At 37.1% G+C, this 21,972-nt stretch overlaps 2 protein-coding genes across 2 annotated transcripts in view; both read right to left on the bottom strand.

Moving 5' to 3' along the window:
• Positions 1-1,488, bottom strand: part of LOC106108190 (solute carrier family 26 member 6) — a 30,518-nt gene extending 29,030 nt beyond the window's left edge. The window contains exon 1 of the mRNA XM_013289314.1: positions 1,301-1,488. The gene's annotated coding sequence lies outside the window, so the exon portion shown is untranslated. The remainder of the gene's footprint in view (positions 1-1,300) is intronic.
• A 5,193-nt stretch (positions 1,489-6,681) lies between these two features.
• The window catches only part of LOC106109782 (ATP-binding cassette sub-family A member 5-like), a 28,004-nt gene continuing 12,713 nt past the window's right edge, over positions 6,682-21,972 (bottom strand). Inside the window, exons 10-36 of the mRNA XM_013291394.1 lie at positions 21,753-21,903; positions 21,192-21,333; positions 20,513-20,743; positions 20,143-20,257; positions 19,251-19,400; positions 18,704-18,871; positions 18,425-18,500; positions 18,054-18,230; positions 17,555-17,727; positions 17,379-17,483; positions 17,074-17,224; positions 16,584-16,935; positions 15,555-15,741; positions 15,025-15,141; positions 14,363-14,582; positions 13,855-13,942; positions 13,313-13,481; positions 12,823-12,969; positions 12,137-12,340; positions 11,566-11,726; positions 11,208-11,415; positions 10,812-10,903; positions 10,653-10,740; positions 10,316-10,397; positions 9,969-10,101; positions 8,475-8,641; positions 6,682-7,989 (exon numbers count right to left, since the gene is read on the bottom strand). Of these exons, the coding sequence (XP_013146848.1) occupies positions 7,877-7,989; positions 8,475-8,641; positions 9,969-10,101; positions 10,316-10,397; positions 10,653-10,740; positions 10,812-10,903; positions 11,208-11,415; positions 11,566-11,726; positions 12,137-12,340; positions 12,823-12,969; positions 13,313-13,481; positions 13,855-13,942; positions 14,363-14,582; positions 15,025-15,141; positions 15,555-15,741; positions 16,584-16,935; positions 17,074-17,224; positions 17,379-17,483; positions 17,555-17,727; positions 18,054-18,230; positions 18,425-18,500; positions 18,704-18,871; positions 19,251-19,400; positions 20,143-20,257; positions 20,513-20,743; positions 21,192-21,333; positions 21,753-21,903 (4,167 nt within the window). The 3' untranslated portion in view covers positions 6,682-7,876. The remainder of the gene's footprint in view (positions 7,990-8,474; positions 8,642-9,968; positions 10,102-10,315; positions 10,398-10,652; positions 10,741-10,811; positions 10,904-11,207; positions 11,416-11,565; positions 11,727-12,136; positions 12,341-12,822; positions 12,970-13,312; positions 13,482-13,854; positions 13,943-14,362; positions 14,583-15,024; positions 15,142-15,554; positions 15,742-16,583; positions 16,936-17,073; positions 17,225-17,378; positions 17,484-17,554; positions 17,728-18,053; positions 18,231-18,424; positions 18,501-18,703; positions 18,872-19,250; positions 19,401-20,142; positions 20,258-20,512; positions 20,744-21,191; positions 21,334-21,752; positions 21,904-21,972) is intronic.

Below are 21,972 nucleotides of genomic sequence, written 5' to 3'. Positions count from 1 at the left end.
GTTTTGTACGTAAAAACTACTGGTTGCAGTAAATGTTTGTTACAATACTACTTTATATTATATACTATTTTTTACTTACTGTTTTAATAGGAACAAAAAAAAGCACTAAAAACTAAAAGTATTTCGTTCATGGAATGAACTCGTTTATCAAGTAATGATAGTTTATTCAAATTAGTGCGATATTTGTGCCGGGAGTCTAATATATTTTTACAGGTTTTTATTCAAGTTATGTAAAATAGGTCATTATTATGAGCGTAACATTTGCCTGAAAGATATACGTTTATAGTATCATTTTAAATAGTTGTGGCTAAGGTGTACCGCTATATGATATAATTTTCTGTCGAATCTGAGTACTTTGTTAAATTGTCTGATAGCATGATAGTTTTGACAAATTTCTCTATATTTGAAAAGTGAAGAATAGGTTTTAATGGCTTACTTTTTGTAATTAGCGTTAATAACTATTAAAATACATGGACTATCGCTTGAACGTATTAAAAATAGCTTTACAACCAGTCATTTATTATATGAAGATGCATAGAAACGGGTTGAACGAGTTACAAGCAGGGCTAACACTCGCCAGACTGAAGTGAACGGACGTTGGCACCGTTAGAGACGAGTTTTGTGATGGTTCAACATTACTACGACCCTAGGAAACGTGACCTTGAAACTACGCGTATTTTATATAAATTTAATACATAAATTAATTAAATAACGGAACTTTAATGATCCGTTTCGTTTGAACGAAAATCAAGCGAAGGGATTTGTCGGGAAAAGGTCTCTGTTTGTGCGTTAGTATACAAAGATATTTCGCTTATATATGACCGCAAGTAATCTACAAAGTAAATTATTTCAAAGCCGTCAATTACATTTCGTAGTTTTATAGTAACTGCTGAACCAGCAGTGAATGGCGCCAACTTTAGACAAAGCGTAACATGACTAAAATCGATGCAAGAATTGCCATTTTGTATGGGAGTACATTTTTTTATTACTATTATGTTCTTGGATAGTTGAAGCAGATTGATTAAAAAAGTTAATTAAAAATACCATAGATAAGAAGAAAATAGTTCGAGATAAATCAATAATCTTTGGCTGGAAGATAATAGGTCGGCGATGTTTAGTTTTAAATATTTACTTACTTTTAAATATTTATATCATCATATGTTATTTCTGTTTTGATTTTTATTCTTTTACCGAGTTATTTTTTTAATCTATGTAAAACTCCGTAGAGGGGCTAAAACCCTAATTTTGGGGTAATATTATCACAGTATTTATTTTATTTTAGAATAAAATACTTACGTACAAACGCAAATCTGTTCCTTGTTCAATATTTCACATTAACACTTGCACATTAATTCATTATTAATTACTTCCTTAGGAAACTATATTTATTAAACATGTTTTTTGTTTGTCGTATATTACGTGTAGAGAAACGCGCGTTACGCGACCGCGTGTTCGGCGTCCGCACCGCTTTGCGAATGCGGATTGGAATTACTTCTGTTGGAACGGTGTGTAGGGTGACATAATATAAGTTATGGATCGTCCTGGGTTTTATTTATAGGAGTATGACCGTGTCTTGGAGTTTTAGATTTTATGTATGGAATGAAACGACATTTCGATTCAATTGTTGCGTTTTTATGATCGGTTTAATTTGAAATCAATTCTGTAAATTACAGGTTTAAATTAATGCTATTTCGTAAAAGAAAGTCCCAATTTAATTTTACTCATTTGGTAATCCTATTAATAAGATGATTGACAGACATTTGCTTAATTTTGGACCAAATTAAACATACACGCGTGATATGTTTGTTCGTTTATTAAAGAGCTTTGCGACAAAAAATTGTCTTTCATTGTCCTGAATATCTAATATGAAATAGAATCAATGCAACAAACAGATATACGTATGTTCCTTTCAAACTTATTTATAATAATCATTCTTATAGCAGTTTAAACCCGTGTTTATGTTTACAACTGTGACTATCCTAAACTGGCTGAAAACGTTGAAAAAAAAAACATTATTCAGAAGTAGAACATAATTAGTGAATATCGCTTAATTTTTATTATAAAAATGTAGTGTTCATTAATTTACTAGTGTGTTGCGAAAATCAAAAATATGAATATATGTCTTCCGGAATAATAATTTATATTAATAACTTCTTTTTATTATACATATCTATCTAGACTATTATGATAAAGTGTAAACACACACTGCTTTGTGGCGCAGGATGTCAGCAATCACAACATATTTTTGAATATTTTTACGCAATTCAACTTGGGGAATAAATAAATTGGTAAAAATCCTTCATGTGGGAAAGGGACCATAAACTACAAACTGACAACATTTAGGAAGCAAAGTTGCCATGGTTTGTTATCACGTCATTTAATTTTGTCATTTGCAATTGATAATTTGACATCTAAACCATAAAATTAAATTTTTCATAATTATATGCGGATAAAGTCGCACGGAAACAGCTAGTTTTAAAATGAAATAGAATTAATTCAAGGCGAGATGTTGAAATTAACAAATTAATCGATTGGTCTTAAATTTAGTTGTGTCACATGATTTGTTTTACCTTGACCGTTAACCCTTTTTGAAAGAAATATTTTATTAGTTGTTTGTTCTGTATTGTTATTTTATTTATCGGCTATTTCTCAAACTAATGGTAGCATATATTTTTGGTAGACTAACAATCAACCTCCATAATAAGTGCAATGGCGGATCCAGTTTTGGCGCCAGGAAGTCACATAGTCGTGGTCAAGTCAAGAGCTTGATAAAATATGTAAATATATTTTGTCAAGCTCTTGAACAACCAGCTCAGAGGGGGTCATGATCCCCATGACAGCCGCCCCCCCTGGATCCGCCGTTGAACAATTGCAGTAAAGAAATAGTTTTAAACCTTCTTTAATATAGTTAAATTCCTATTCATGTTATTATTTAGTTTAATTATGGAGCTTTATTGTCAGTTATTGCCCCAATGTTAACTTTAAACGGCGTCTATTCAATCGTGTTGCGAAATCCACTCGGAGTCCTTTCGTTATGCCTTGAACCGACTCCGTATTGTAATATTAAATCTATTTGTCTGTACAAATATAAGAAACCTTCTTTCCTTTGGCACAGTATTTTTATTGTTGCTTAAAAAGTCACCTTTTCACACAATTCATCTCTTAGTAAATACCAAGTAACATTTATAAAGTAAAAATAATGTTTTATGATAGTTTTTTTGCGTTACATGTCAAAATTTTAACCTAAATTTTAATTAACCTAACTATATTTATTAGTGAACTGACTTTTGCTGGCGACTCCGGCCGCGTAGATTAAAAATAAAAACAAAAGTAAGTAGCCTTTGTGTTTATCCAGACTATTCTCTACATCTATGCCAAATTTCATCGAAATTCCTTCAGCCGTATAGGCTAAAAACTTTATAAAACTAAAAACTCTAACAAACATCCATCCATCTAAACCCTCATATTTAAAAATTTAAAAAGTAAAACCGATTGACTAAAGCTCAGACAAAATAGCGACATCTATTGACTACGTTTTGAAACAAATTTGAATTTAAGGTTAATTTTGAATTGCAAAATCTGACAGACGAAAACTGATGGTTCAGCTAATTTATAACGCACGATCTCTTACCACGATCGTAAGAACATCACGAATTGTCGATTCCTTGAAACATGCGAATAATTTGAAAATAATACCTTGTTTAGGTAATGCTTAATTGACGTATAGGTCGTCTGCAATTATACACATATTATTTATAATACTCAGTCAGAATGGCTAGATATTATTGTGTTTGTCAATTCGATGCGCAGTTTTGAAGGACATGAAAATATGAAACAGAGTTTTCTCTATAGATTAAGTCCCAGACTTCGTTCATATCCCGTCCAAAGCAAGTTAAACGTAGTAATAGACGTAGGAACGTTCTAATCAAAGGGTCCAATAGCGCCCTAATGCGAAGAACTCTGTCAACCTTAACAAGGTGTTATAAAATCCTCCTATATGTTTATTTATAAACTATTTTAATTCAATGTAACCTCTCCAATCACCTTGCTAATTGCTGTTTTGTTATATATTAGTTGGAATTTATGAAATAACAACAAAAGCTATTGTTCTGTGTTCTGACATAGATGTGTTAAGTAGGTTGCGATGCGTTAGCAATTCAACAATTAAAGTGGCGAAAACACGCAAGTTGACAAGAACTAAACATTGTTTTTAAATCAATGTTCAATCTCAAATTGCTTTATTATGTGCGATTTTAATAATGCTATTTGGTTCTTTGTCGCTCAGTACAACATGTGCATCTATAGGCATAAGTTGACTTTCAGATGAACTCATCGTCTTCCTCCTTATCCTACTCTCATAGACGCAACAGGTTTTTGTCCTCCACATAACTCTATCATACGTCATCTCAGTCATCACTCCCTGTTTGATCATGTCACTTTTCACGCAATCCATCCATCTCTTTCTACGTCTACCTCTACCGGTGTACCACACTCATAACTAACGTTCTCCTTGTAACATGCGATTCATCCCTCCTCATAACATGCCCATACCATGCTAACCTTTTGCTCCTTACCTTCTCTACTACGGGGCTACTCTCAAACTTCCTCTAATTCTCATTTCGTAACTTATCCATTTGTGTTACCCCACACATCTATCTAAACATTCGCATTTCTGCCATCCTTTCCTTTTACTGCCCAACATTCAGATCCGAATCATGACAGGTCTTACGACGCTCTTGCAAATTCAGATGAACTGTAGCAAAATTTTAGACTACGCAGCACTAACTAAATATTTCGACTGTATTACAATTTAGAAATCCGCAGCATCTAATGCATCTGCAGCTTAAGATTGTTATTAAAAAATACGTTTCATACAATTTTAATTAAAATAATTATCAGGTAAATCTAAATATTGTATCATATAGAAATCTCGTTAGAGGGAAAATACTTTATAATTTGATAAGGCAGTTTCGCCGACAGATGTGTTTGCTCAAATTATCAAACAATAAACATTGCGAGCATAACTCTTTGGTTGCTTTCAACAATGCCATAACTTATAAAATTAATTTTATAACAATATAAGAGTGATTACGATATATTACTAGCATATTATCTGTTAAGACGAGGTTAGTAAATTAGATAGTAGTGTAGATTTATTGAACCTTGAAAATCGCCATGTGCATTAATTGCATAGAAACAAAATTAACTACGAGTATACTTTGGATTATCTCGGATTTTGGAATTGGAAATCATTATCAAAATAAAATACCAAAAGACGTGTTGAATGTTTTATTTCGGTACTAAATTAATTGACTAAAATTTACTAAAAAAAACAAATAAAAACACATATCGGATACAAAACTATGTTACAGTCAAATATTTTCATTGTGTATGAAAAATGTATTATTTGAATCGTTTGGATTAAGAAATATTTTATGTCACATCCTAGAAATAAGTAAAATAACTTGGATAAATAGGTAACTTACATAGTTTTATTCCAAATACTGTCCTTTTGTTATGTACTTAATTATACATAACATTTAAAAAAATATCCCAAGAAAGCATACACATTTTTAGGGCTGTAATGGAACTCCGCTTTCGCATCCGCAAGTGCGGAACTTCCGCAAGAAATTATAATTCCGCATCCGCAACGTTAAAATTCCGTTACAACCCTACAATTTTTAACCTGAACGTTATTAGAGAAAAACAATCCAATTTCCGTTTAGATAAAAAATATACAAATATTTTAAGTAAATATAAAATGCATGTTTTCTTTGTTCTTTCGTCGGTCTGTTTGATAGAGATACGTCATTTAGATAAATTAAAGAACAGACGTTATGTAAAATGGAACTGTTTACATTATTATAAAATAGCTTACAGATCGACGAGTTATTTGATCCGACAGACATAATTTAAACTAAATTCAGACCACTAGCGCCCTCTTTATGTCATTTTCTATGTCCATGTAGATTTTAAATATATTCTGATAGAACCAACTAGAAACAACGCATTTAGCGATACATCTTTGTTTATTTTTGGATTTGCAGTCAAAATTACAAAACTTTAACAATGGAAACCGACGCTTTACAAATTCTTGACAAGTATGTCAGTTGTCAAATGTCATTTTATATTCGCATTATTTTAAATATTCCCTAGTTACTTATCGCGTCTAGTAGCTTCAAAACTCCACACACAAAATTGACTAAATAAATAAACTAATTTAAAATACTGTAACTTAAAGCTGATAGGAGATACGTATATTTTGATATTACGGGTTTTTACCATTGATCTGTTTAAATAGATAGGCTTGGAAATTACAGCCTTTGCTTCAATTTCTAAAAATTACAAGGATAAGAAATTAATAGCGTAATTGTTATGTTTATTTGTTTTTATGTTTACGTAAAAAAGTTTCACAAAAAGCAAAACTAGCTTTTAAAAAACAATCTGATACAATTACACATTATTTTTAGGTAGTTTTTTAACCTTAGTATGTATAAAATCTATAACAACTGTAGCGTACTTTAGGCATTTAGTATTATTATCTATGAAAAAGTTTATTCCCGTCACAATTTTCCGATCTATTGTATAAGTTATTTTCATAATAAAACACACATATCTTAAATGTAAAATAATTACCTACATTATATAAATGTGACTAGAAATAAATCACAAGATTGGAAATAAATAAACAAATAATTATCTACGCAGCAAATGTCAAATATCCTTCAAAATCACTTTAATACATGGATATATAATCTATAGATTATAGAGTAGATATCTGTAGGTTATGTCTATTTTATAACCTATAAATTATTGATATTTGTAATGATTTGATGAGTAATAAATAAAATAAAACATTGGGAAATATAAAAAAACCAGGCACCATATTAACCACATACCGAAGTGTTAATATTACCTTAAATATAACGATACTATGTTTTACATTTGTTTATTATAAAATACACGTATTTTAAAGAATTAGGTGGAGTTATGGAATTTTTAAAATAACTGAAACTATTTTTTCTAATAGGAGTCTTTTCGATGCACATTTAAACGATTAAGTCAAATTTAAGTCCCTTTCTCTTTACTACCCTTTTCTTATGCGAGGATGGGAAGGGGAAGCGGATTTGACGATGGAGGAGATGCATAGGAAGAGGAAATATCCTCGGCGAAGTCGAAGGCGACTGTACTTATTGCGTTATCTAGAAGTTAAGTACGTGTACTTTTATAAACAAATGTAAAATGTATACCAAAGTCTAATCCGTATATAAAACTCGCTACTAAAAGTATGAAATTATAAAACAATTCACACAGTCAACGCCTACGCATACTCCGTGCATGTGGCGCCATCTTAAACACCGTATTATTTTAATCTATGATTTTCATAGAGCTAACGATTTATGGTGTTGCTATAACATATTTCAAAAATTACAAAAAAGATTTTTTATTTTTACCATGAATTCAACAGTCTATATTTTAATATAGGCCAATAAAGATTTTCGCCACAACACGGTGTATCATTTTATATTCTACAACACCTACATAATATTCTCTCATCAACTGGAAACTTCATACAAAAAGCGTTTAGACAACTCAACGAAATAAACTACAGAACATATTAGAAGCGATTCTTTATATTACAGTTTTAAAAGCACAATTAACTTTTTAATCACCACTTAGTAACCTTTGATTGGAAATTTAAAATTACTAGCGGGATAAACTAATGTTTAAGAAAAACTTTCATAGTTTATTTTCTAAATAAACTTCCGAAACATTAAAAATTCTAACCTAAAAGTGACAGTTGACAAGTTTGACAGATAACCAAAGTTTTCCAAGTGGCGCTTCGCTTATAATATAAAACAATGAAGGAGTTTAATCAATGCTCCTGGTCTGAAGATTCGACGTTCTCGGTTTGTGCAAACTTCAAAAACACCTGCTCCAGCGTCGTCTGGCTGAAACTATATTCTACTATGTTCAGTTTTTCTTTTGCTGAAAAAAAAACAATAGATAGAATAGCTAACATGAATTCTATAAGTTTACGTTAGTAAAGAAAACAAATTATATTTAGGGCCTGTCCCACCACTGGCTGATAGAGGCTCAGATAGCTTAAAAATAACTGATAGCTTAAATCTGTCAGATAAGGGAACAAAATCCGATATTTCCATCACACATTTTACATGTTGGATTGTATTAACACAATTTACAAATTGGTAGGACAGGTCTTGGTTTGGTAATTACTTGGATATCAACTCGATTTTATTAGCACACAAGCTATTGCCCGCAACTCCGTCCGCGTGCGATTAAAAAAAAAAGCTGATAGCCTATGTGTTTTCTCAGATTACCTTCTACATCGTTGCCAAATTTTTATCGAAATACAAACAAACTCTAACAAACATCCATCCATCTAAATCATTCGCATTTATAATATTAGTAAGAGTAAGATTTTATCTCGTTGATAGTTTTATATTGCTTACCATCTTCTATCTGCTGGAAGCATCTCGCGAGACTGGATACAGAGGATTGAGGCACGGAGAAGACGAGGCGCTCAGCGAAGTTCTCCTCTAGCACGGCGGCGGGGAACAGCTGCGCCACCAGCGCCACCACCGCCTCCGCCCCCGCACCGCCCCCGCTAGACTCCGACCTGATACCAAAATATACGTTTCGTATATCAAGAAGAACCAACCTACCCTTAACTTGCGACAAGCAGTGCACAGCGGGCTAATATCCTGGCCAACATAGACATTTTCATGTGTTGTTGTGGTTGATAATATTCCTTATTGGTACAATTTTGTCTTTATCGAATATCTTTATAAACTGCATTCTGTATTTACTGAATATCTGTGTAAACTGAGATTTTAGTCCACTGTACCCCGCTCGTCGCTATTTTAATGACCGGTTATAATTACGCTGGACTGAAAAAATGTTCAAAAATCATTCGCATTATTGTGGTGGTACACAAGAGAGGTAATGAATTCGACTTAAACAGCTTGTTTCGTATGTTGAGGTGTATGTGTGAAGCGGTACTCTCTCAAAAAACCAAAAGATCTAGACTAAACTTTCAGTATTTGGACATGTTTAAGCTTGCACGACTTGGGTTTAAAGGTTTGGATGTATTCTTTACTGTAAAAAGTCTCTAGAAATCCAATACATAATCACTGCGTTGTTAAAGCGCTATTAACGCCATTCCTACTTTTTAGCCTCATTACACAGGATGCTACCCTAGTTTGGACACCAGTCGTCTGCCCAATGGAAAAATTAATATTTTTTTTTATTTTAGTCGACTCCTAAAAAGGAGGAAGTTACCAATTTCTGTATTTTAGACTTAAAACGTCACAAAATTCAATTGTCGGCATTATATAAAGTTACCATTACGTTATATCTCATTCACAAACAGCGGAAAATGTTTACTCTAACGATAAAGAGGACGTAGTTATAATCTATTTTGACAACAATATCTTGATTTATTTGCTAATTCAAAGTTGTAATTACTTGTTTTATTGTGCAATGTAAACCACACGTGTAAACATCACGTTGAAGAAAATTCAGTTTGTAAATTTTTGCTGTCGAGTGTTTTTTTTTAATAAATTTACTGTGCCGACCCTCCGTAAGGGTTAAGGGCAAGTGGATGATGAGTGTTTTTTTAATGCATTCGCATCAATAATTTTATATTTAACTAGAATTTGGCAGAGGACAGAATTGTTGTGGTTTCTTTTTCGTTCTCTGTGAATTTTTCAGATTTTTTTAAACTAGTCAATATGGTTACAATTTTGTCTTACATATTACTAGCTGTTGCTCGCGACGTCGTACACATGGAATTAAATAAAAGTAAAATAGCCTATGTTACTCAGCGATAACGTAGCTTTTAATAGGGGTAAGAATTTATAAAATCGGCCCTCTAGTATACGAGTTATTTCAATACATACAAAAATCAATAATATAAATATTTCTCTTTCATAACATTAGTATACCTATGATGTTGTTGCCTAGGCAAGGGCGGAGTGCCGGCCACCAGCGGCGTGTGTATGCTGATGTCGACCGCCTCCGCCTCGCCTTCCGCCTCCGCGTCCGCTTCCGCTGTCACTGAGCCCCCACCCGATCCACCTGTAAATTTAAAGAACGAAGTAAACTCTAGTTATTAAACGCCTTAAACTAAAAAAAAATATTAGACCGTGGAGATGTAAAAAGATGCTTCTAATTTTACTTTTTTAATCATAAGCGATGTAATATTTTTAGTTCACAGTTTTGGGCTTATTCCTATATTTCTGGAAAAAATAAATGGTGCCATGAGAAGAAATTAACAAATAACAATTTTTACCTTCATCTGCTTCTCCTAACGATGGTGAATTTTCATCAGATCTTAGTGGCGATGACGTCATTGACAGATCTGAATCCAGCATCTGGAATGAATTGTTAATTATTTAAATGATTGAGTAGAAAACTTCTTCGTTTATGTACTAACATAAACAATTTCATTTGAAATTATTCTACTTGTAGTGCCATCTAGTGGAGGTTAGTCGTTAATATTTCTCTCGTTGCTTAATCTAACAAAGTATGTAAACACCATCAGAACTATTATTAGTTATTTATCTAAAATAAATAATTAACTATTCCACGTTAAACCTCTGAAATTAATGCTAACGTTTTTTTCTTACCACTTTTTGATTGTTTTGACCAATTTTCATTTCTAACGTGTAGCCGGCGCCATACAAATTCTTTAGATGTTGTGTCGAACCAATACACCTAAAATATATTTGAAACGTTATTTTTTTACTAGATAACGAAAGTTTACTTCTGTTTCAAATTAAGTATACCTTAAGCTTCCTTTCACCATAATGCCCACTCTTGAACATAAAGCGTCAGCCTCTTCCATGGAATGTGTTGTCAGAATAGCACCTTTTTTACCCTGAAAATAAAGTGAAATAAAGAATTTACAAAATACTGATCTTCTATTACACTAACGCCATCTATTAACAGAAAGCTTGCTTGTTGGTCACACTAACACCATCTATTATCCAGTAGCTGACGAGGAAATGACTAACGCCATCTATCGCGTAAAAGCTAAACGTGAACCACTACCCCCATCTGTTAGCGGATAGCTGACTTCTGTCACACTAATGCCATCTATTGCAGGTAGTTGACAACTGTGTTACACTAACGCCATCTGTTAGCCGATAGTTGATAACTGTTACACTAACGCCATCTATTACCTGAAAGCTGGCGAGTATGGTGTCCCAGAGGAAGCGCTTGCTGCGCGGGTCCATGCCGGTGGAGGGCTCGTCGAGCAGCACGACACGCGGGTCTCCAACCATCGCTAACGCGAAGGAGAGCTTGCGCCGCGTGCCGCCGGAGCAGTCCTCCGCGTTCTTGCCCGCGTGCTCCATTATCTGCAGACCGTTTAGGTACGCGTCCACTATCCTGAAAACAAAATTAAAAAGATAAAATTAAACACATAAACCCAAGCAGTTGGCGACAGGCCGGCGGCCGGCCGCAAAAAATAGCCGAATCCAAAAGTATGGATAGTAATCGCCAAGGATTAGTAGATTAGGGTGCCTAGTAACAGTATACCTAGGCGTGTCTGCCTTGCTGACGCCGCGTATGGCCGCGTAACACTCGATGTGCTCTCTGATGGTGACGTTCTTCCAGAGCGCGTCGTGCTGCGGACAGTAGCCCAGCATCTGGAAGGCGGACGACTGCGCCTCCTCGATGTTCTTTCCGCCAAGCATCACCTGAAACACGGACTAAACATTTGACCAGGGGAAATGGCAAGAAAATTTGCAACTTATTAACACTTTATGGCAAACTAGCTTTTATAAACTCCGTACGCGGGGAATTCAAAAAAAAAAACAAAAGTGTAGCCTATGTGTTCTTCCAGACTATCCTCTACATCTATACCAAAATTCATCGAATTCCGTTCTGCCATTTAAGCTACAAACTCTAACAATCCATCCATCTAAACTTTTACGTTTATAATATTAGTAAAATTTTCTTGCTAGGTTTTTATAAGAAAACAGAGCAAACGAGCAGCAGGAACACTGAATTGCTCATTGACGCCCAAAGACATCTGCAACACCAGAGGAACTGCGTATGTGTTACCAGATAATCCCTTGAAACATTTGTTGTAATACGCAAGTCTAACCGTGCCACAGGTGAACCTCTCCTCGGCGGTGATGATCTTCATGGTGGTGGTCTTCCCGGCGCCGTTGTGTCCCAGCAGGCCGAACACCTCTCCGCCGTGCACGGCCAGGCTGAGCCGCGCCAGCGCCGCCTTGCGCAGCGCCTCCTCGCCGCCGCACAGCCCGCGGGAAGACGACCCTCGCAGCTTGTATTCTTTGCGGAGATTCTGTTACCAGACGCTTACATTTATATTACACTCACATGAGTGAATGAAGATTGATTTATATGAGCATTTGGAAGGATGTAGTGAATGACCATATTGAGCGAGTCGATCGACTGGAGTGAGGTGAGCCTAATACATGTGATGAATGAACAGAACGAATGAATGTATAAATATGGTATTAAACCAAAGAGTATACAACCCAATTTTAGATGCTTTCTGGTCGTAAAAAATTGAGTGGAAGGGTTTTTTATCCAGAAGAGCTTGAGCTGCCAAGCTATTTGAATAGAAGTGTACAATTGTCATGGTGTATACATCTATACTAATGTTATAAAAAGGTAAGATTTGTATTTTTTATAAGGTGTAATAAATTATAAATTTCAAAAATTCGCCGATTTCAAAAATTCTTTCACCATTAAAAAGCTATATTTTTCTTATTTTTAAATTTGGATGTTGCCAGCAGCAGGTAGTGTAGACTGTATACTGACGTGTACGAGGAGCGCGGGCGCGTGGTGGTGCGGGCGCTGCAGGAAGCCGGCGACGCGGCGCCGCTCGCGCCGCACGTCCTCGTCCTCGCCCGCCTCGCCGCCCGCCTCGCTCTCCGCCTCCTGCGCGCGCAGAGCAGGACTACCCTTCTGGATACACAAAACCAGTCAAAAATATATCTTATTTTTATTCAACACCTAAGTGACCAGAAAAACGTAAAATTCTATTGATGGCGGTCGTAAAAATATTTAATTTTTTGAGTTATTTATGAGAACGAAATATTGTTACATTATCGAAGTAATATTGAAAAATAACGGTAAAATCTTAGTTATATGTGAAACAAACTGTTTCACCAGACAAGTTATGAAGTTTTAGCTAATAAATGTTGAGTTGTGGTGAATTTCTTCGAATCTGAATTGGAACATGAGATACTCAGAACTGACGTATTTAAATGAATGACAAATGTGTGGAAATGAAAAGAAATGAGTGTACCGGACATATCCGTCCACCGGACTTGAGTCTGTCAGCGGCGAGCAGCGCGGCGCCGCACACCGGCACGTGCACCAACATGGCGGCCACCAGCACCCACACCTCCGCGGTGAAGTAACTCCATAGCTCTGGCTCCGTGCATAAACCGCGCAGATTGCACGTCAGGTATACCCTGGGAAATATAGCAAATATCAGACCATCATCAACTTGCCCTTGTCCCTACGGAGAGTCGGAACAGTGTTCTTCCATACATCTCTATCAGCCGTCATATCTGAATCCACTCCTTTAAGCATATCCTCTCTCACACTTTCACATCCATACTTTCTTCAGTCTTCCTCTACCTTTGTAGCTACATTCAGTCTAAACACTTTCTGGTTTATGTCTTCAACATCTCGTCGCATATGTCCATACTCTAACCTTTTGCTTCTCAATTTCTCCACCACTGGCAAAACTTTCAAACTTCCTCTATACGTTCTGATATATCAGATAGAACACAAATTTATTTAGTAAATAATGGGACAGGTAATAGTTAAGTGATAACTCACCTATCCACATAATAGATAATGGCGTAAGGTATATACATCACGTCTAGAAAACTAAATACCAGGTGAAGATAGAAAGCGATGTCGCTACCTGAAAAAAGGGACAAAAATTTCATACTTGATTTCAACACTACAAACTTAGACCTAATTTTAGTTCCATTTCCTTTCTACTCTTTTCTTATAAGGAAATAATGGGAAGGGAAAGTGAATTTGACAGTGGAGAAGACGCATAAGAAAGGGAAATATCCTCTTTATTTACGTCTCTGTTACATGGGCATACAACATATTTGCAATTACTAAGTACTATATATCTGTTTATTTTTAAGTTTGTTATTGTAAGATTCACTATCTGTGGGGCGGGGGCCTGGTGACACAGGGCGTCACCCTAGTTTTGACACCAGTCCCCGGCCCAAGGGGAAAATTAATTTTTATTTTTTTTTAATGACAGACGTAGGGTAGCGGTCGCTTTGACGGTTCACACTTTATGGTATAAAAATATTGCAAAACTCACCCCATTTAAAAGTATCGAGTACAGCGACTAAGACGAACGGTATAACACCAATCCATGTTGTAATATTGGGCATTATACTCTGCGCGGAGTCCATTTTGTCGAACACGTATGACAGACACGTGTTGAACAAGATGGCGGACGGGCTGTACAACAGCAGTAGACCGGTCAGCATCGTGATAGCCGGTCCGTTTGTCAGACTTGGTATATCGTTGATGATTACCTGGAAATAGACATTAATTTTTACTGTTATAAAAAGGAAAGTGAGGGATGGATGTTTGTTAGTTTGTCGATAAACTGCTGAACGGATATCGATAAAAGGCATAGATGTAGAGGATAGTCTGGGAGAACACATACAATCCTTACTTTTTTTTTCAATTCCATGCGATCGGAGTCGCGGGTGAAAGCTAGTGTATCTGTTAAAAAGTAAAAAGAAACTTAAACTATTGTTGCTGTCAAAGTTAACCATTATTGGTTACGTTAAGTCACTTAGTGAGGATTTCTCGAATGAAATCTTACTTAACAATCAATTAAAATTTCTGAGTAAGTAAACTAAAATATCACTGCAAATATGAAGAATAAAACTTACTACTTTAAACTTTGGAAGTGGTTTGGAAATGTATTCAAATGTTTAACTAAATAAATTCCACAATATCAGAACTCACCAGCACGAGTACGCCGGCGCTGGTGAGGATCATGATGAAGATGAGGACGGTGAAGTAAGTGAGGAAGTACATGCTCATCGACAGCCCGTTCACACGCAACTGGTTCTTAGCTTTTATCTGAAACAATACAGACATTGGATTAGTTTATCTTATTTCTAAGTTAAGAGCGCTTTACTTAGACTAAACTCTCGCACAACTGTAGTCGCGCTTTGATTCCTATGAGCTTTTATGGAGATTACATTATCTTGTGGCTGTGAAACAATTGACAATCGCAAAGCAGTTGTGCGATAGTTAAGTCAAAGGTCTAAATATGAAATGAAATCTGAATCCATACTAATATTATAAAGAGGCAAGATTTGTATTATTGGACTTCTGTATGTATTCGATTCAAGCAAAAACTATTGGGCCAATTTTAAATTTCTTTCACCTATAGAAAGGTAATTTCTCTGCGAGTAACATAGGCTATAATTTGTATTTTTAATTTCACGCGAGCAAATTCGCGAGCAAAATTTAGTAATAACGATCCTTACTTCTCTATCATAGACAATATCCACAGCGAGAGTGACTGGCACGAGGCCGAATATCATGCCCATAAAGATGGCGCAGACCATGTTGCCAAGGTTGAACTCCTCCTGCTGTTCTGTCTGCTGGAACGGATGTGTCAGCACCTCGATTGGCTTGAAGCTAGAGAGCTGGTTGGATGCTGACATTAACACCCTGGAAAATGAATCGAAAGAAAAAAGAACTGTAATTTTAATTTTTGGTTATAACAAAAACTTGACCAATTGCTGGCGCTCACTTTTTCAAGCTTTTATGTTTTTTTTTATTTTTTATCACGTATAAACTAGCCACGATCCCACCTAGACCAAAGTGAAGATGTGGTCGAAGGATGGCACGCGCTAGTTCAGTAAGTAAATTGGGTAGGAAATAAAAACGCACCTGTAATAGACATTAAAAAAACCTAATTTTAGTCTCTTTCCGATCCCACCTATTTTTTACAAAGTCATCATCATCATCAACTTGCCCTTATCCCTTACGAAGGGTCGGCATAGTATGTGCTGCTCTTCCATACATCTCTATCAGCGGTCATTTCTTATAAGTAATGGATAGGAAATAAAAGCAGATTTAAAGGTGGAGGAGACGCATATGAAAAGGAAATATCCTCTTTGTGTGCGTTTCCTTCGATTAGGGAACGCATTTGCAAATGCGGATGTTTATGGGCGGTCGCTTCCCTTTTTTGGTGAATTTAGGTGGCCGCTTGCTAGTTTGCAACCTCATAGTTATTAAAACATATAGACGAATTAAGTAGTTACCTCCTTCTTTTGGGAAGTCGGTCAAAAATCAAGTAATTTGACAGTTAACTTATTAAAACTTTCGTGAGACATTATACTATATTATTTATAACACGGCTAAAACTCACGTGGGAACTTTCGGTGTAGGCACCGAAAAGTTTTAAACCCGTAGGGGGTCCTTCTGGTCGGTGCCTACACCGAAAGTTCCCACGTGAGTTTTAGCCGTGTTATAAATAATATAATTTGACAGTTTCTAAAAAACCTCACCTGTAAATGCTGTTATCCAATAAATTAACAATAATAGGCAGACTGTGTGTGTAGGTGCTATTAAAATACGTCATTATTTTCCCGTACGGTATAACACTATCTATTAAACTGAATGCACCGAAGTTCTCCATATCCAGAAGACTCGAGAAGTTTCCATCGAAGTCCACTATAGGGTATGCACCTAAAGTCTCCAACGACTCTCGGAAGTCGAGAAGTTCTTTTAAATTGTCCTGTTCGCTGTTCAATGCGATTGGAGTCTTATTTAGATATGCATTAGGGTCTAATTTTAAAGGTTGCATTCGAAAAAATACTATCTGCCGTGACTTTATGTAGAGACCGAGGGCGCAGGAAACTGAAAAGATAAAGAAAAAGAGGTAAAGAAGATTATCAAGCAGTTTGGAACAGTAGTAGAGAATTTGACCAAAATGGGGTAGATTTAAGTTTTTAAATAAAGGTACATTCTAAGTGAGGTCATAGAATTAGTACTAACTTATAGGCATGAATATCATGACGTATAACTTGTACGGGTCCCGTATCATGCGCACGGTGCGGATGTACACGAGAGCGCAGAAGGTGCGCCAGCAGGACGGGCTCGTCTTTACTGGCTCGCCCAGCGCTGACGCTGGCGTCTCCACTGGCACCTGACAAAGACAGCATTAAAAATACTAACAAGACTTTCCTTTGCTTCTTTTAAGAAAGTAACGGGAAGGGAATGGAGGTTTCACAACGTAAGGTCCATCCATTCATCTAAACTTTCGCATTTAAAATATTAGTAAGGCTTTACTTTTCTTTTACCTTAACAGTTTCTACTCCATGTGTGGTGGAGTGTAGCGCATGCGAAGCGGTGTGCGGTGGGGTCGGCAGAGATGTGGTCTTCTGCTGTTCTTTGTCGTTTAATTCCTGTCAATAGTACATAGTATTTACATCTCTATCATTCTGTTTGATAAAACAGAGACAGCATTTCACAATACCTGATAACTTAAAGTCTTGCTTTGAAGTGAGAGGCTTCTGGATAACGCTCTCGCCCGCACCAACTTCACGGAGGAGACTCCCTCCACCGCCTCCGTCTCCTCCGCGTTCTCTCCCTCCAGACTGAGGAATACCTCCTCTAACGTCGTCATTGACACACCGTAGCTTGTTATACCTGAAAATGGAATAGAATTTAGGACTGAAAACTGAAGTTTGAGTGTAGAACCAGTGGTACAGAAGGTAAGGAGTAAAAGGTAAGCATGGGGGCAGGTTATGAGGTTGGATGAATCGCATGTTACAAGGTGAGCGTTAATTACGAGTATGGTACACCGGCAGTTGTAGACTTAGAAAGAGAAGGTTGGATTGCGTGTAAAGTGACATGATCAAGAAGAGAGTGATGATAGATAACGGATGATAGAGTTATCTGGAGGAGGCATACCTGTTGCGCTGACACCATGGAAGTAGGAGATGATGGTTTATGTGTTTATGTGTTAGTATTACCTAGTCTGTTCGTCTTTTCCTTGATCTCATGCTCTATAGCATGGAAGAGCGGCGGGAAGAGATGCACGGCGTAGTGCGGCAGGATGTAGGAGAGCTCGCGGCCGTGGCGGCGCGCCTTTTCCGCGCGGGGCACGTGGCCCCGCACCAGCCGCGTTATCTGGTGCTCGCGACAGGCACCTACAAGGAATATCATATGGCAATTGTCAACAGAATTCCGAGAGAAACTGGGATTTTTTTTTCCAACTGGTAACTCTAAAAACTAGCAGACGCCATAAGATCATTTTAGGTCAGTCGTACTAACAAAGTTGTAACAATCATGACTGAAATGTTCAAAATTGTTAAACAAGCTTTTAATTAGATAAGTAACATACCGTCCAGCACCAGTGTGAGATGGTAGCCGATACCGAATTTGTTCTTCAAAAACAACGACGTTCCTGCACACCGGACCTAGAAACAAATATAAAAATACAATAAGTACCAAAAAAGACAGTTATTCCTTATGCTGGATAAAAAAGCTTGTCATATGTAAAATGAGAAAATGTAAAATTGTTCCACAAAATTCTCAATTTTTTGAGGACTGTCCCACCTTGGTTGAAACCTGTTTTACAGCAAGCTGTGCATTTATGTAACTTCTAAGGTAATGTCCTCACCCTGCCCTTGCTGATGACGGCCTTCCTGTCTCCGAGGATGTCGGCTTCATCCATGAAGTGTGTGGTGAGCAGCAGCACGCGGCCGCGGCGCGCGCGCTGCAAGATGCGCCAGGTCTGCCGCCGCGACACCGGGTCCACGCCCGCCGTCGGCTCGTCCAGGATTATTATCTAAATATGAAACTACGTCATTTACGCATTCTTCTACCTTTCTTTTTAGTGACTTAAGCGCACATAGCCTAATGGTTAGGGGTATGGAGTACCGATCTTGCGGTCGAAGGTTCGAATTCGACTATTGTCGTGAACCATATCCTACCACAAGTCAAATCTAGTTGGAATGGTTAAAGGAAATAGACAAAAATCTATTCCTAAAAAAATAATAGTATACGCCAGCGACCCCATCCACATGGAATTTAAAAAAAAATAAAAGTATATAGCACATGTGTTCTAACAATCATCCATCTTAACTTTCGTATTTATAATATTACCTAACAAGTAAGAATTATAAATACCGCAGCTAAGCAGAGTTGCTATATTTTGCACATCGTACCTTAGGATCTCCAATAAAAGCGATGGCGATGCTCAACTTCCTCTTCTGACCTCCGGAGAGGTGCTTAGAGAAGACCTCCGCCTGCTCCAGCAGACCCACCTCCGACATCGCCTTGTGGACCTCCCCTGCTAGACGCTTACTCGGTATACCCTGGCCAGGGAAAGAAAGAAGATAATACGACAAAATGATCCAATTACCAGAAGTACAGTTTTTTTCTTCCGAATGTTAAACGAACGGAACGAAAGGATTATTTAATTTCAAGATAGATGTAAGTACATGTGCGGGCTTACAACATTGACTAAACTATCGCATAACTGTTGTGCGATTGTCGTATGTTTCGCAGCCAATTCAACTGTTCAGTTGCAATATATGCTCAGGGGAATCAAAGCGAGATTAAAAAGTTGTGCGATTGTTTAGTCAAATACGTGCAAGCGCTCTAAAACAGCTCAATAATCTAAGAAAACACTATATTTTTTTTATAACATAAGATGGCAAACGAGCAAGCGGCCACCTGAATCCGCCAAAATGACGAAGCGACCGCTGCCCATAGACATCCGCAATTGCAGATGCGTTGCCTACCCTTATCCGACGGAGGAGGAGACGCACATAAGGAGGATATTTCTCCTTCCTATGCATCTCCCCCACTGTCCAATACACTTCCCGTTCCCACACTCTTCATATAAGAAAAGTCTGATAAAGAGAAAAGGAGTTAAATCAGGCCTCCGGCACCACACTCATCAGACGAAACACGGAATTGCTTCCATTTGACGGCTGTCTTCTGTGTGGTCGTGGTATTACACTGTACGAGCTGGCCCTGCAGTGCTAATTGTTAAAGCGGGCACTACCACTGAAACTATATTAAGTAGTTATCAGGTTTTTTGTATAAAGTTACCTTAACCGCGGCGAAGAATTCTAGATGTTCTTTAACAGAGAGAAGGTCGAAGAGGACGTCTTGCTGCGGACACACGCCAATCATCTGACGGATCTCGTGCATGTCGTTAGGGTCCCTAGAATTCAAAAAGAACATTTAATTTAATGGTAAATTATTAGTAAACAAGCTTTCGCCTGCGACTCCGTCAGTGTGGAATTAAAAAGAACAAAAGTAGCCTATGTGCCCTTTCAGACTGTCCTCTACATATATACCAAATTTCATTGAAATCCGTTCAACCGTTTAGGCTACAAACACTAACAAACATCCATCCATCCATTTAAACTTTCGCATTTATAATATTTTTATAATAAAATGATAAAATTTACCACACCTCACGTCCAATCCATACACGTAGGCGGTGCCAGCCGTAGGTGCGGTCAATCCAGTCAGGATGTTGAAGAGTGTGGACTTCCCAGCGCCATTGTGACCCAGCACTGCTGTGATCTGACCCTCGTAGATGCTCAAGTCGATGCCGTCAATGGCCTTGATCTCCGGCTTGCGGCAGTGACGGAAACTCTTCTGGAGACCCACAATTCTGATCGCTTCTTTATCTAGGAGCTCTCTGAAAGGTAAAAAGTTATTTTAGAAGTTCACTAGCGGAAAAAAACTGTAGTTTTCAATATTGACTACTTGCAACCATGACCCTAAAAGTCAAAGTTATTGTTAAATAATTTTATTTATTTTATACGAAACGAAGTACGTATAAAAATTATTCGATCGTCTTGACAATCTTACTAATTGTAATTGCGGAAGTTTAGATTGATGGATGTGATGGTTGTTTGTTGGAGTTTACAGCCTAAACTGCGTAATGTATCTCAGCGAAATTTGGAAATGTACATAGAAAGATAACATAGGATACTAAAGTTTTTTAATTCCACGCGAACATAATCGCGGTCGAAAGCTAACATTTTTCCGATTGTATTTCGAGTTAGCAACAATGGTTGCAGATCGAATATTGATTTCAATCCCAAAACGTTTTCAACTATTTTTTTTCTCCTTCCTTTCCTCACCTGGAAACAGGTTCGATGTCCTTATTATGTGCAGCCTCGCCGTTAGAATGGAAATGAACAGCAGAGACTCTGCCGCGTCGTCCACCTCCCCAGTACGACGGGAGTAAGCAGAACCATGGTTTCTGTTTGATACCATACTCACCTGGGAAAAGTTAAGAATTTTAAATGTTATACTACTTAGTAGAACCTTTCTTCACTAGTTGTTCGTAGAGTGTAATATAAGAGCTCGTAAACACCTTTGACTAAACTATCGCATGACTGTTTAGTCGCGCTTTGATTTCTATAAGCTTATACGGAGGTAAACTACTCGATTTTTAGTTGAGCAACTAAACAGTTGAGGCTGCGAAATAATCGACAATCGCACAACAATTGTGCGATAGTTTGGTCTAATTTGTGCGCCTGCTCTTAAAATCGACAGGTAAATTTAAATTCAGGCGGCTATTACTACAATTTTCCTATAATCATGAGGTAGGCGACATTGATTTTTGTCGAATTCCATATATTTCATAATCGAATTAAGATCTCATTATCTATAATGTTGATTGTTCGAGTATTACTTACTAGGTATAACAGCGTCCAACCAATATGCAATCAGTCCGTACAGCACGGTGTCAACTGCCATCATGATAAGACTTCCCCCAAACGGCACTCCCTGACCACTCCACAAGTTGTCCCATGTCACACCTACACCCGCCATATCTAGGACTAGCGCCTGCAGTGAACGGAACGAATGAATGATTTTAATAGCACTTTTAAAATTGAATGATTCAGTTTGTTAAAA

Source organism: Papilio polytes, unplaced genomic scaffold, assembly GCF_000836215.1.
Source record: "Papilio polytes unplaced genomic scaffold, Ppol_1.0 DF824269.1, whole genome shotgun sequence".
NCBI classification, from domain to species: Eukaryota; Metazoa; Arthropoda; class Insecta; order Lepidoptera; family Papilionidae; genus Papilio; species Papilio polytes.
The sequence above is the reverse complement of the archived record's forward strand: the minus strand, read 5'-3'. Positions and strand labels throughout refer to the sequence as shown.